Source organism: Acomys russatus, chromosome 28, assembly GCF_903995435.1.
Source record: "Acomys russatus chromosome 28, mAcoRus1.1, whole genome shotgun sequence".
Lineage (NCBI taxonomy): Eukaryota > Metazoa > Chordata > Mammalia > Rodentia > Muridae > Acomys > Acomys russatus.
Window position 1 is genome coordinate 25227913 of NC_067164.1, and position 14562 is coordinate 25242474.

At 43.2% G+C, this 14562-nt stretch overlaps 1 protein-coding gene across 1 annotated transcript in view; it reads right to left on the minus strand.

Annotated features, from left to right (window-relative positions):
* The window catches only part of Slc1a6 (solute carrier family 1 member 6), a 28015-nt gene that overhangs the window by 4522 nt on the left and 8931 nt on the right, over positions 1 to 14562 (minus strand). Inside the window, exons 4-8 of the mRNA XM_051170730.1 lie at positions 12353 to 12557; positions 10601 to 10643; positions 7553 to 7896; positions 2732 to 2965; positions 1054 to 1248 (exon numbers count right to left, since the gene is read on the minus strand). Of these exons, the coding sequence (XP_051026687.1) occupies positions 1054 to 1248; positions 2732 to 2965; positions 7553 to 7896; positions 10601 to 10643; positions 12353 to 12557 (1021 nt within the window). The remainder of the gene's footprint in view (positions 1 to 1053; positions 1249 to 2731; positions 2966 to 7552; positions 7897 to 10600; positions 10644 to 12352; positions 12558 to 14562) is intronic.

Sequence of the window (14562 nt, forward strand, 5' to 3'; positions counted from 1 at the left end):
TGGCTCATAACTGTCTATAATGAGATCTGGTGCCCTCTTCTGGTGTACAGGTGTACATGCATGCAGAGAACTGCATACAAAATAAATAAATAAATCTTTTTTAAAAGATAAATGTATTTTGAATTCTTTAAAACCAAGTTGTTGGAGAGATGGCTCAGCAGTTAAAAGCACTTACTGCTCTTGCAGAGGACCCAAGGTCTATTCCTAGAAGCCGCATCCAGCAGCTGCTATCTGTAACTCCACTTCCAGGGAACTTGTAGCCCTTTTCTAACCTTAGAAAGAACCTTCACACATGTGGCAAACAGGAATTTACACAGGCACATATACATACACACAAAATAGAAAAAAAACTTTAAAAAATACTAAGTTTAGTTTGTACTGAACATGTATCACACTCACATCCTTATGATGTCAAAACATCATTACTTTACCAGGCATGGTGACACATGCCTACAATCCCAGCTCCTCAGGAATCTCAGGCCAGCCAGCTCAGAGAGACAGATGACAGACGGACAGACAGACAGACACAGACACAGACAAACAGACAGACTTACTAACTGACTGACAGAGAGGCAGGAAGGAGATAGAGGGGGAGGAGGGAGGAAAGAAAGGAAGGAAAGCAGGAAGAGAAAGAGGGACGATAGGGAAGGAGGAAGGAGGGACAGACAAGGGGAAGGAGGAAGGAGGGAAAAATCATAACTCTTAAGTCAGGATGTGTCTATGGTAGAAATTTCCAATGAAGAAAATACAGAATTAACATTGTCATTTTTTTTTTTTTTTTTTTTTTTTTTGGTATGGTAGGCAGACTATAAACAGCATGAGCAGAAAACAAACAATCAGCCTTGAGACAAATGCTATTGAGTATCCTGCATCCTTTGTCCAAAATATTAAAGGCCGGAAATGTTTCACAGATTGTTTTATTTTTTGAGATTTTGGGATATCTACATATACCATGTTATATATCTTAGGTAGGAATGAGATGCAACTATAAACAGGAAATTCGTTTGAACACACAGCCTCTGTCCTACCCAGCTGATGACATCATCCTCTCACCTGATTGTGGTAATCTGGCCAAGGTTGAGCTCATAGTTGTTGACTTGAGCAATAAAGATGGCTGCCAAGGCCTCATAGAGTGCAGTGCCGTCCATGTTGACAGTGGCTCCCACGGGCAGCACGAACCTGGTGATGCGGCGGTCCACACCCAGGCCCTCCTCCAGGCAGCGGAAAGTGATGGGCAGGGTTGCAGAGCTGGGGGAAGAGAGCTCTGGAGGCTGAGAATAGGGGGTTGAAGGATGGGGCAGGGCAGTGGCAGCGAGGAGCTAAAGGAGGGCTCTCCTCTAGCACACTGAAGACGTTGGAATTTGAGCAAAGAGTAGAAGTGGGAATGACAGGTGTGCATGGGAAAGTGAGGCTCCTGATGCAGAGAGAACTGAGTGGTGGGGATCCCTCAAGAGAAATGTCTCTTGACCCATTCACACCGACAGCTTATGACACTAGTCCAGCCCGGACTGCATACATGTGATGGGTAACTTGGTCAACTTGACAACTAAGAATGACCCAGAAAGAGAGTCCCAATGATGGGTTACTATATTTGGTTGTCCTATGGGAATTATCTTTGGGGGACTGCCTTAACTAATTGATATAAGAAGATCCAGCCCACAGTAAATGGTACCACTGCCTAGGCAGGGGGCCCTGATATGTAAGAGTGGAGGAATCAAGCTAAGCTTAAGCAAGCAGCAGGCATGCAGGCATTTATGCTCTGTTCCAGGGTGTGATGCAACTAGCTGCTTCAAGTCCAGGTTTTTATTTCCCGTGATAGACTGTAACCTGGAATTGTAAGCCAGATAAATTCCTTTCCCCGCCAAGTTGCCCTTTGTCAAGGTATTTTTCTCACAGCAACAGAAATGAAACTAGAACAGTAAAGGACAAATTGTTTGTCTGCACAGACAACAACTCCATCTACAAGAGTCCTAGGTCACTCCCCAACCACTTTCCAGAGTGTACTTTAACTGACTGGCAACTTTAGTGGGAAAAGTAGGCATTTTATCTGGGGTTATTTTGTCTGCAATAACTGGGCTGTGTGATCAGCATTATGCCAGGAAACATAAAGCTTGGACTCATGGGGTCTTTACCCTTAGAGCCAGACAATGTCTACTGAGAAGTACCCAATGCTCCCTCAATTTTCCCCATGCCTCAAAAACAGCACTACGGGACTGAAAAACTCCATAATAATCAGATAAGTTTAATTCTGGGAATAGCAGCACTATACTAGTTAGCCACCGATCAAAGATCAAAAGGCACATCTCCAATCACCATGAGGACAATAAAAATATTTTCGTTGGCTCTTGGAATAGTTTCTCAAACCATTTTGAATTTGGATGATGAGAGATAAGGGTATCGCTTTATTAACCCTCTAAAAGCACAAACAGAAGAAAGCCAAGACTCTCTGAGCTTTTACTACTCCTAGAATACCATATTAAACCCAGAATCGGCATCTGGCTCTCCTCCTTATAAACTAGAGAAATAGGAGAAGAAACAAGGATATCAGGAGAGTCATCACAGGACAAACACTATATCCTCAAGTATAGGCCACCTGTGGGGAGCTTCAAAAGTCCTCTCAATTCTCCTGTATAACTAGAAGAGGTGTGTGGGCAGGTAGAGAGGAGAACACCTAAAAGAAGCCATGAAAGATGAAGAACGGATGTAGGAAGAGTGCAAGGAAAGGCCATACCTGGAAGAGGTACCCATGGCTGTGATGAGGGCCTGTAGGATACCCCCGATGAAGGGAAAGGGGTTCCGATGAGTGACGAGGAAGTAGATGAGGGGCAACACACCACCAGCGTGAAGGAATAAGCCAACGATGACCGTCAGGGTATACATGCCCAGCTGGCCTCCAAGGACAGCCATGTCTTCCATTTCTAGAATCTTCCCAGAAATCAGGAACAGGATGCCCACTGGAGCATACCTGAGAAAGGCATATATTCATTAGGGTGATCTTCCTCATGGGTCTGGAGCTGGCATTCCCAAGGCTTTTTCCATATAGTGTCTTGGATCCAGACAGTTCTTATCATGCAAGCCCCAACTCCACCACCCCAACCCTTCCCAAGCATCAAAGCCAGCACTGAGACACTGGGCAAACGGCCCTGTGGTTATGAGCACTTGCTGTTCAATGATGAAGACTTATTTCAGATACCACCATCTACATTTGGGCAGCTAAAAAAAAAAAAAAAAAAAAAAAAAAAGCACCTCTAACTCCAGCTCCAAGATATCTGGCACCTCTTTCCGGCCTCTGTGGACACCCATAGACACCCATGAACACCCATGCATATCTGCACATCCACTTACACAGACGCATGCACATATATATATATATATACACACATAGAAATAAAATAAAATATTTCTAAATGGCACTGGCATTTGGGTTTGCTTTCAAAACATGGCCTCCAACAGCTCACATGTTGAAGGCTTGGTTCCTAGTGGGCCAGTGTTCTGAGGTGGGGCCTGTGGAAGCTAAGTATTCAAAAGACTTCCAAACTCTGCTATTGATTCGTAGCTGGATAAGCTATTGGGAGTAAACTATAAGAAGAGCCTAGTTAAAGCAAACAGGTCATTGTGTGGGGGGGGGGAGGGGTCCCTAGTCCCTCACTGTCTCCGATCTCTTCTTCCCAGATGCTGTTAAGTTAGCAGCCTCGTGGACTATACTCATTCACCATCAGGGCCCAGAAGCAACGGAACCTGCGAAGCTGTGAGGCAAAATAAACCTATCCTCCTTTAAATTGGACTTCTTGGGGATTTTGGTCCTAGAAACAGAACACTGATAAATACAATTGGATTCCATGAATGTATCCCCCTCCCAATGGTCATCTGATCAGCGAAAGAGTTCCTACAGTGCCACATCATGCAGCCTTCTGGGATGTTTTATATCATTTCCTCATTAGGGCCCTTCCAACTCAACTCCAGGTGACTATTCCTTGCAGAGTCCCATCCTTAGACATTGCTAAGTGTGGTGGTTTGAATGAAAATGGCCCCCATCGGCTCACAGGGAGTGACACTGCTAGGTGAGTCCTTGTTGGAGTGGGTGTGTTCTTGTAGGAGTGCCACTGGGGGGGGGGGCCAGCTCTGAGGTTTCAAGTGATGTTCAAGGCAGGCCCGGTGTATTTCTCTCTTGCTGATCCACATGGCTCCTTCCAACACCATGTCTGCTTGCATGCCACAGTATTTCCTGCCATGACGATAATGGACTAAACTTCTAAACTGTACGCCAGCCCTAATTAAATGTTTCCCTTTATAACAGTTGCTGTGGACATGGTGTCTCTTCACAGCAATAGAAACCCTAAGACACTAAGACACTTGCTGTCTCTGGCCTTCTAAACTTCCACAAATTGCTGCCTGTGCTAGTTAGTTCGAACTTTTCAACTTGACACAGCCTGAAATCACCCGAGAATAAAGTTTCCCATGGGGAATCAGCTAGATCAGGTTAGCCTGCGGGCATGTCTGTGGGGGACTATCTTGATTGCTATTTGATGTAGGAACGCCATTATGGGAAACATCATTTAATGGGCTTGGCCCTGGGCTGTGTAAGACTAGAGAAAGCCAGCTGACTACTAAGTAAGCAAACGATTATGGACTCACATGTTTATTCTCTCTACTCTTGAGTGTGATGTGATGTTTTAAGTCCCTGCCTTATCTTCTCCACAATAACGGACTGTCGCCCAGAGATGTGAGGCAGTTAACCATTTTGCTGCTGCCTCATGTCAGCATTTTATCACAGCAACCAAAATGAACGTAGAATACTCATTGTTCAAACACTCTGGGTTTCTCGAGCTCTCGCTATTCTTTTCCTTGTACGTGACGTACCCATCTCCTCTTCATGTCCAGTTAGGTTCTTCCTCACCTTTCAGGGCCAGGTGCATGTGTCACTCCTCATCTTCCCAGGCAGTACCCACTGCATAAGCCTCCACGCACACTGCCTGCTCCACACTCCTAACACTTCACTGCTGTAGCTTTACGACCATGCCTACTGCTTTGCGTTAAATATAAGTGATCTCCACCTGGTTCCTCCTAGATTTTCAAACTTCTTCAAAATAAAGTATGAATTAAGTGTGTGTCTGAACCCTGCTGAGATGTCTGCTTGGTCTATTATTTAGTGAAGGAATGAAAGAATTTGTTTAAAAAAAATTAATGTGAGAAGGAGACGAAGATTCGAGGAGATGACTCGGTGGTTAAGGTGCTTATCATGCAGGCACGAGAACTAGAATTTGTACCCCCCAAAAACCCATGTAATGCTGGGTAGGCACTTCAGCAAGCCTGTAACTCCAGCCTCAGAAAGTAAAGTCAGGGGAATCACTCAAAGCAATTTGGTTAGCAAGCTCAAGTTCCTTGAGCTCTGGGTTTGATTGAGAGATCCTTCTGTGATGAGTAAGGTGAAAGAGCTATGAAGAATGATTCCCAACATCATCCTCGGGCCACCTCACACATGCACACCCCAAACTCATACAAAAATAACATACATACATATGCACATCACACCATGCCCAAAAGTAGAAAAGAAAATAAGAAAACATGAGTAAGGATGTTAAGTTAATAGATAAATGGAATATCTGAGAGAGTAAAGAGAGAACGCCAAGTGCATACATGAATAGGCAGGTCTGGGAATGATCTAAACAGAGTGATTTAAGTGAGTAAATAAATAAATGTAGTCAATGTGTTAACTTATGGGATTAAGACTACATAGGTCAGTGTCACAGCCGTTGCCTAGCTTATTCAAGGCCCTGGGTTCCATTCTGATCACAATGCAAAAAAAAAAAAAAAAAAAAAAAAAGATTAGTATTTGGGAGACTGAAGGTACAACTCAGTGTTATAGTGATCGATTTCCTAGTATATATAAAGACTTACTTCAACCCCAGCATTTAAAAAAATAATTATGGGGGCCAGAATGTGGAGCCACAGGTAAAGAAATGTCCTGGCAAGCCTGGTGACCTGAGCTGGATCCTGAAATCCACACGGTAGGAGGAGAGAACTACCTCCCGCAAGTTTATTCCCTGATCTTTACATGCATTCTGTGGCATGCGTACTCACACAATTATACTCAAACACAATAAGTGATAGATGGTAGATGGATGATAGATAGATAGATAGATAGATAGATAGATAGATAGATAGATACATAGATAGATAGATAGATAGATAGATACATAGATACATAGATAGATAGATAGATACATAGATAGATACATAGATAGATAGATAGATAGATAGATACATAGATAGATACATAGATAGATAGATAGATAGATAGATAGATAGATAGATAGATAGATGTGATAAAGTAATAACAATTAGGAAATAATTTAACTAGTGAGTTGATTTATCAGTGAATTAATATATGGATGAATGATTTAACTCATAAATAGAAGAAAAGATTAAAATAAGATAAGTACGTGGGCCAATGCTAGAAAAGGGAGAGTAAATAAATGAATGAAAGAAATACGTGAGGGAATGAAGGAAGGAATAAGTCATTAAAAACAATCACTGCAGAAAAGAAAAAGTGAATTAGTGATTCATGAGTGAATTAGTCAATACAGAAGTGCGGTGGTGCATGCTTATAATCCTACTAATCAGGAGGCTGATATAAAAGTCTGGCAGGTGTCAGGGCATCCTGGGCTACATAGGAAGACCTGTCTCAGAAAAACAGTGTAACGAAGTCACAGCAACTGTAGTTGTCTGCACAAGATTGACACAAGATCAAGCCAGTCAACATTCCAATGTGGAGTAGGGAGGGGCTCTCAAGCCCCACCCATAGCTGAGAAACTATCTTTACAGTTAATGGCTGCTAGAGGAGGAAGAATCCATCCTCTTCATGAATGTGGCATCTTGTAAATTGCCCAAGCTCAGGGGATGTCCCCTCAACCATGTTCATACAGACAGCTCTAATAAGAATCAGTGGAAGATATATACACATACAAACACATGCATGTGAGAATACCATAGTTTTTGGACTATAAGATGCACCTGACCATAAGACACACCCGGTTTTTAGAGGAGTGAAACAAGAAAAACAGTAAAGACAGCAATCGGACTATAAGACGCACCCTAATTCCCTCCCCCCACTGACACTTTTGGGGGAGAAGTGCATTTTAAGGTCCAAAAAATTACGGTATGAAGTTGTAGGTACAACACGAGAGTCTGAGAGAAGTTAGAGGAAGAGTGCAAAGTGGATATTATCAAAATACTTTGAACACACGTATAAAATTCTCTAAGAATACATTTTTTAAAAAATGAAAAAAGTGGGTTACTCTATGTGTGGAAGGATGAACATAGATAGAATCAAAGCACAAATGAGTGAGAGAGTAAATAGATTAATGAGGTTATGAACAGCTGAATAAATCACCACATAAAGATAAGAATAAACAAATAAGTTAGTGACTAAATTAACTGATGCACAGATGAGTGACTTGACCAAACGCCTGCAATAGTCTCATCAGCCCCATCTCCCACTCCCAGGAACCATCACTACCCACCCAGGCACGGGGACCCACCCACCACTCACCATATGATGATGCCCACCAGCCTCATAATAGCCTCATTGAGGCTGTCGAAGAAGTCCCTTAGGACACGGCCTTTGTGCTTCATGCCACCAATGACCAGCCCAAAGGCCACAGAGAAGACGACGAGACCCAAGGCGTTGATGCCATTGGCTGAACCAGGTACAGGCACAGTCTCCTCAAAGCTGATCACCTCCTGCAGGGTGCCCAAGGCCCGGGTGACATTTTCCAGGATGCTGGTTTCATTCTCTACCGAGGATGGAGGAGACATGGAGGCCCCCAGGTCTGACCCATTCTCTGTCCTTACAATGGTCCTGGTTACCATTCGTGTGCTGTACTGCGTCTTAAACTGAAAAGCAGAGAAATTGGGGCCAGATTCAGTGTGGTGGCTAACTCACTTGTAGACATCCTTAAGAATGCTTAGCATGCATGAGGTGCTATGTTCCAAGCTTGGTGTAAACACACACACACACACACACACACACACACACACACACACACACACAGAGGAGTTATTCTTTATCCTACTAAGACCACTGTTGAATATATAGGAAATGGGTTAAATAACTCAAAGAAATACAAGCTAAGCATCCCTAAACCACGAATCCAAATCCATGGCAGACAAGAAAGTAAAGATGCTTTCAGCCAAGGCTGACCAACTGAGTTTGATCCCAGGTCCCATATGGTAAAAGTGGAGAGCTGATTCTGCAACCTGTCCTCTCTAATCTCCACATGTGCACCGTGATACATAACCACACACACACACACAAGTAAATAAATAAGATGTGATAAAATGACTAAGTAAAATAACAATCCAATATTCAAAATTGGAAACTTTTTAAAGATTTGTCTAATTTTATTTTGTGTGTCTGTGGTATGCTTGTCTAAATTGGCATGATTTGGCCATTTCACTGTATATGAATTTTATATATGTGTATATATATGAAGAATAAATATATTTCATACATGTGAATTGTGTGTTAGTTACATATTTAATACAGTGTATCTTCCTGTTGTATAAAAGTTTCCTCTAAATCGAAAGATTCATTCCAGCAGGGAACTGAAAGATTCATGAAGTTCAGAAAGTAAATACACTTCACATGTTTGAGAAATCTGTAGCTTACAAGATTCATGAAGGCCCTTCCTTGCCTCTATAAAAGCACTAAATAACTGCTAAGAGAGGAGACTGTGACCATCCAAGCTGCCAAGAGTGGATTCTCAGACCTGTTGAGCTGTTTGGAATTGCACAGAGACCTCCTCCGGGAACACAGCTTTCAATAGTTGTCACCGATACTGGGATGGGCTTTTGAGTCATCCCTGCTCCTGTCAGTAAGTCCTCACCCACACACCAGTTAGAAACCCTGCCAACAACATCTTGGTTCACCAAGCTGGACTTGGATGTGATCATCTCTTTGGTCCATCATAGGGTAAACAGACCTGTGTGTTATATCTTCCCAGGAAACATCTCACACAGAACTCCTCAGCATTTGTGATTTTCATGTCCACAAACACACACAAGCATGGATTGAAAATATTTGGAAAAAATAACATTTGTGCAGTGAACAAATACAGACCTTTGTTTTGTCATTAGTCTCTAAACCAACAGTTCTCAACCTGCGGGTCACAATCATCAAAAAGCACATATTTCCAGTAGTCTCAAGAACTGAGAGCCGGGCATGGTGGTGCACACCTTTAATCCTAGCACTAGGGAGGCAGAGGCAAGTGGATCTCTGAGGTCGAGTCCAGCCTGGTCTACAAAGCAAGTCCAGGACTGCCAGGGCTGTTACACAGAGAAACCCTGTCTTGAAAAACCAACAAGAAAATAAAAATAAAAAATAAATAAAATAAAAAGAACTGAGCCACCTCTCAGGAGCAAAATTATAGCTATGAAGTAGCAACAAAAACAATTTTGTGGTCAGCAGTCACCACACTATGAGGAACTGTATTAAAGCATCACAGTATTAGGAAGGTTGAGAACCACCTGCTCAAATAGAGAAGAACACTGTCTGCATATCATATGCATGTATTAGCTTTCCCGCATCATCTAGAGATGATCATCTCCAAATCCCACCCACTTCATATAAAAGACTTAAGCAACAAAGATTTTGGATCCAATCTTTGTTAATGCAAAGGTATAGTATAATTTTTATATATCAGTTTTAAATTTTTTTAATAAAACATATTACTAAAGAAATGAGTGATGGAACAGCAAAATAGATGCCAGCAGGTAAAAGCATTTGCTGCACACAGACCTAATGACCGGGGTTGGATCCTCAGAACCCACGGTGGGAGGAGAGAACCAACTCCCAGAAGTTGTCATGTGAGCTCCCCACCCATACTGGGCATGCATTCACACACATACATGCACATTGATGATGATGATGATGATGATGGTGGTGGTGGTGGTGGTGGTGGTGGAGGAGGAGGAGGAGGAGGAGGAGGAGGAGGAGGAAGAAGAAGAAGAAGAAGAAGAAGAAGAAGAAGAAGAAGAAGAAGAAGAAGAAGAAGAAGAAATTAGCAACTAACATTTGCCTAATATAAACAAGTCCTGAGTTTCACCCTCATCACCAGGGAAAAGAAATGAGTAAATGAACAGCAAGGACATTAAAACCCAAAGCATTAAACAATGGACATATAGTCTGAATCTTTATGTGGTTGATAAACACCACCTGCCATCCAAATCCAGCCCACTACTGCTTCTGTCAATAAAGTTTTAATGGACCATGTAAGCCCTCCTCACATGGTGCCTGTGGCTACTTTTCTACTACAAGCCCTGAGGTGATGCTAAAACACATGTTAGGATCTCTCTCTTTGACATCTATTTTCAGATGTCCCAGAACCCCAGTTTTCCCAGCCTCCATGAGTCCTGTGACCTAGCAACACTTTGCATCACCATCATAGCCACAGGAAGTACACTTGTTCTCCCAGAGTCCTCCCCAAGGGCACACACCCACTCCTTCAGACTCTTCTTCCCACCCTTCTCAATGGGAAGCAAGCTCCTTCCACCCTCCAACCCCCCCCCCCCTTAATTAAACCATGTGCTTCTTCCTAACCTGTTTGAAGCAGGCCTCCACAAGGTTAGGTGGAAACATATTTCTGCACAGAAACATCAGAGAAAGGAAAGTGGTTAGACTTTGGGACTGAACCAAAGGACACTACAACAATAACAATGACAATAGTAGCATGGTGGCAGGCAGCATAGAACTGCACGATGTGGGTCAAGTGCTAAGCAAAGTACCTGCCCTACACCATCTGACATAAATCCCACAATGACCCTAGACGTGAATGCTACTAATATCCCTAGCTTCCACACAAGGAACCCAAAGGCCAGATGACATCACCCAAACCCATTGAGCTGATCAAAGGTGCAGATGGAACTTACATGGCTTGACTATAGTTAGGCCCCTCCAGTGTTAGAGTTTAGCTAGAAGACCCTCACCCAATACTAGTACCAAGTTCTTGGACACCCTAGATCCCTGAATAATGAGATAAATAAACCACTGTTTCCTGTTTTTTACTTCTGTTTTTATTGTACAACTAACTCAGTTTCAAGTATATGTTTTACTTAATTTCTAATATATTTATGGACACATGTGTAGGCATAAGGTTATTGTGTAGTTTAAATTCTGATTTTCTTTCTAGACGTTGTGTAAACTCTGCTCCCCCAATCATCCCTCTGTTATGTCGATAAAGCAGCTAACAGCCAATCAATGAGAGAATAGGGCTGGGCTTCCTGCCAGCCTGGGGGGGAGGTGAAGGGGGAGAGGGGGGAGAAGTCAGAGGAGGGGCCATGAGGAGAGGTCCAAGGAAGAGGAGGAAGGAGCTGTAGTGGAGGAAAGCCACAAAAGTGCAAGTAAGAGTCTCACTTATTTGTGTGTTAGTTGGGTTAAGAAATAAGCTAAGAGAAACAAACACTGTTTTATAAAAAAAAATAAAAAAATAAAAAAACCCGACATCAACATTCATGTGTTGTGGTCTACACGTAGCAGGTAGACAACTTGTAGGAGTTGGTTCTGTCATTGCTCCAAGTGGATCCCATCTAAATCATCTCACTGGCCCTAAATTTTATTACATTTACTTAGCGAGTGTGTGTGTGTGTGTGTGTGTGTGTGTGTGTGTGTGTGTGTGTGTGTGTACATATGCCACAGCGTGTGTGTAGAGGACAACTTGTGGGATTATATTCTCTCCTTCCAACAGATGGGTCCAGAGGGTTGAACTCAAGTCACCAGGCTTGGTACCAAGTACCTCATTAGCCATCTCATTGACCCTCAAACATTGTATAACAGCAACAGAAAACAACGTGGTAATTCCTAAGCTCTCCCAATTCCAAGACAGGACAATGGGAAAATAGGTATAGCTTTGACATTGATTTAAACAGGAAGCAAAGTCTTCTTGGACTAAAAGAATCATTTGCTCACCCAAGGAGTTTGGGAACACCTAAGCAAATAGCAGCTCATCTTACTTGGTCCTAAGATATGACAACTGTGTCTTCTCCAGACTCAGAGTCAAAAATCATATTTAGATGTAGCTTTCTTGGAGGATATGTGCAAGGATCCAGGGGGGAAAGTGAGTATGAAGAGGCAGGCGGATCTCTGTGAGTATGAGGCCAGCAAGTTCCAGGACAGCCAAGACTTTTATACACAGAAACCCTGTCTTGGGGGGTGGGGGGCAGGGAATGTGAGTACCAAAAATGACAACCAATAGTTGCTTCCTTTTACAGACTAAATCCACCTGTCCCTGTGGTCTCTCATAGAAAGAGAGCTGCTGTTTGTAATCCAGAAATCCCAATGAACTGAAAATGTCACCTGACCAGGTCCATGAAAGCATCAGCTGTAGGGACAGTCTCAATTCGGCCCTCACGGTGCAGCCCCTCCTTGGAGCCCTTCCCAGGATGTATGATGGTGACCATTAGGATGCCGATGAAAACCGCAATGACTGTAGTCACCATGTAGTACACAGCTGCCCGCATTCCCATCCGCCCCGTCGCCTTGTTGTCCAGGGATGCCATACCTACAAGGGAGATAGTGCAGTTCCTGCAGCAGCACCCATACTCTTCCACACCTTCTTCCCCTGTCTGCTCCACCCATTCCACACCATCAGCTCAAAGCATTGCATGCATATCCCTTAACTGAAGAAATCCACAGAAAGCATGGGTGCACTTTCACCTGCTGAGAGTTGCTGCTTTTATGCTATCATGACTAAGTATATTATTGGGCAAAATATAATTTGACCATCATTTTTTAAAGTGAATAAAGGGACCTGGTAAGATGACTCAGTAATTAAGAGCATCATATACTGCTCTTACAGGGGACCCAAATTCTATCAGCAGCCCAAATATTCTGTGCCTCACAATCACTTATAGCTCCAGTTCCAGGAGATCTGATGCCCTCTTCTGGCCTCCATGGATACCTGCACTCATGTGCACAGCCCCACATAGACACATGATTAAATAATAGTAACCAGATAAAGACATAAAAGTAATTAAATGTTTTGTTTTGCTCCGAAATTAATTGTACAGTGTATTGAGCATATTTCATCGTCTGGAGATCATATGGCGCACATGGGATTAGAAGCATAGGTCATCTGCAAATGCTGCAGCATTTTATAGAAAGGGCTTCAGCATCCTCAGGTATTGGTATCTGTAGGGATCCTGAAAGCAGTCCGCTGGTGGTTCAAAGAAGGGGTGATTCAGGTTTTGTGTCTCAAGCTTAAAAAAAATTTTTTTTAAATAAAATATTGCTCAGGAAATGAGCAACTAGGTCAGCACCTTAGACCTGACTCAAAACAAATTCACTTACAACCATATTCATGGTGAGGAAGTGTACATGTGTGAGCACAGACCATGTCATTTTTCTACTCCAAATACCTCCGCCAATCATAGTACCTTCCCTCTACCCCAAGTCAACCTTTCAGTCCCACTCAACGCTCCAGTGATCTCTGATTACTCCATAAGCATCACAAACCTTGAAGTTTTTATTCCATGGTCTATGCCAACTCTCACCTCCCTCCACCCCATCCCTTTCTACAGTCTCTGCCTGGACACTGTCTGTGCTGTGTCTACAGGCCCTCTGCCAGGCCCACACAACCACCCAGCTGCTAAGAGTTTACTCATAGGGATGCTAACAGCTCTTCTAAGAATAATCTCCAGCAGGCTAGGCACTTCCTCCTCCAGAAAGGCCCTAGAGTCATCTATAGCCAATGCTTGGCTGCTGCAGCGATTCAGATGGAGACAGAGTCGGAGGTGAGGGATGACTCCGTGATGCTTCTCACACTTCAGAGACACCCCCCCCCCGCCCACCCACACTGAGAGACCAGCCTTCTTCCTAACACATCATCTCTGCTTAACTTCTCTCCGCACCCTGTCCTGCTTCCCTCACTTCCTCATTTGTCTCTCCCTGCATGAGTCTCTTGTGACCACAGGCGTGTAACTCAACCTAAGAGACCAGTGCTTTAAGTCTTGGTCATTCTTTCTGTCCCTAAACCCAGGGCTTGCTCAATATCCACCTATGGGCTAAATCTGGCGCACTGTTTGCTTTTGTAAAGTTTTCTTGAAACACAACTTGATGAGTTGTTTTAGTTGTTAACTCAACACAGTCTAAGGCCACTAGGAAGAGAAGCTCAATGGGGATGGTCTAGAAAGGTGGACCTGTGAGCCTGTCTAGGGGAGTTGTCCAGATTATGCTGATTGAGAGAGGAAGGCCCAGCTATTGTGTGCAGTCCGATTCCCTGGGCAAGGGATTCTGTGCCGTATATGTGCAGAGACAGAGCTTGATACAAACCCATGTGGGTCCTTTTCTCTCTGCCCTTGTTTGTGGCTGTGATGTGACTAGTTGCTTCAAGTTCCTACACTATCTTCCCTGAATGGTGAAATATAACCTCAAATTGTGAGCTTAAAAAAAAAAAACCCCTTTCTCCCCTAAGTTGCTTTTTTATCAGGTATTTTATTACAGCAACACGAATGAAATTAGGACAATAACCATGTCCTTTGTTGACTTATCGCCTCTAGGTGTTCTTC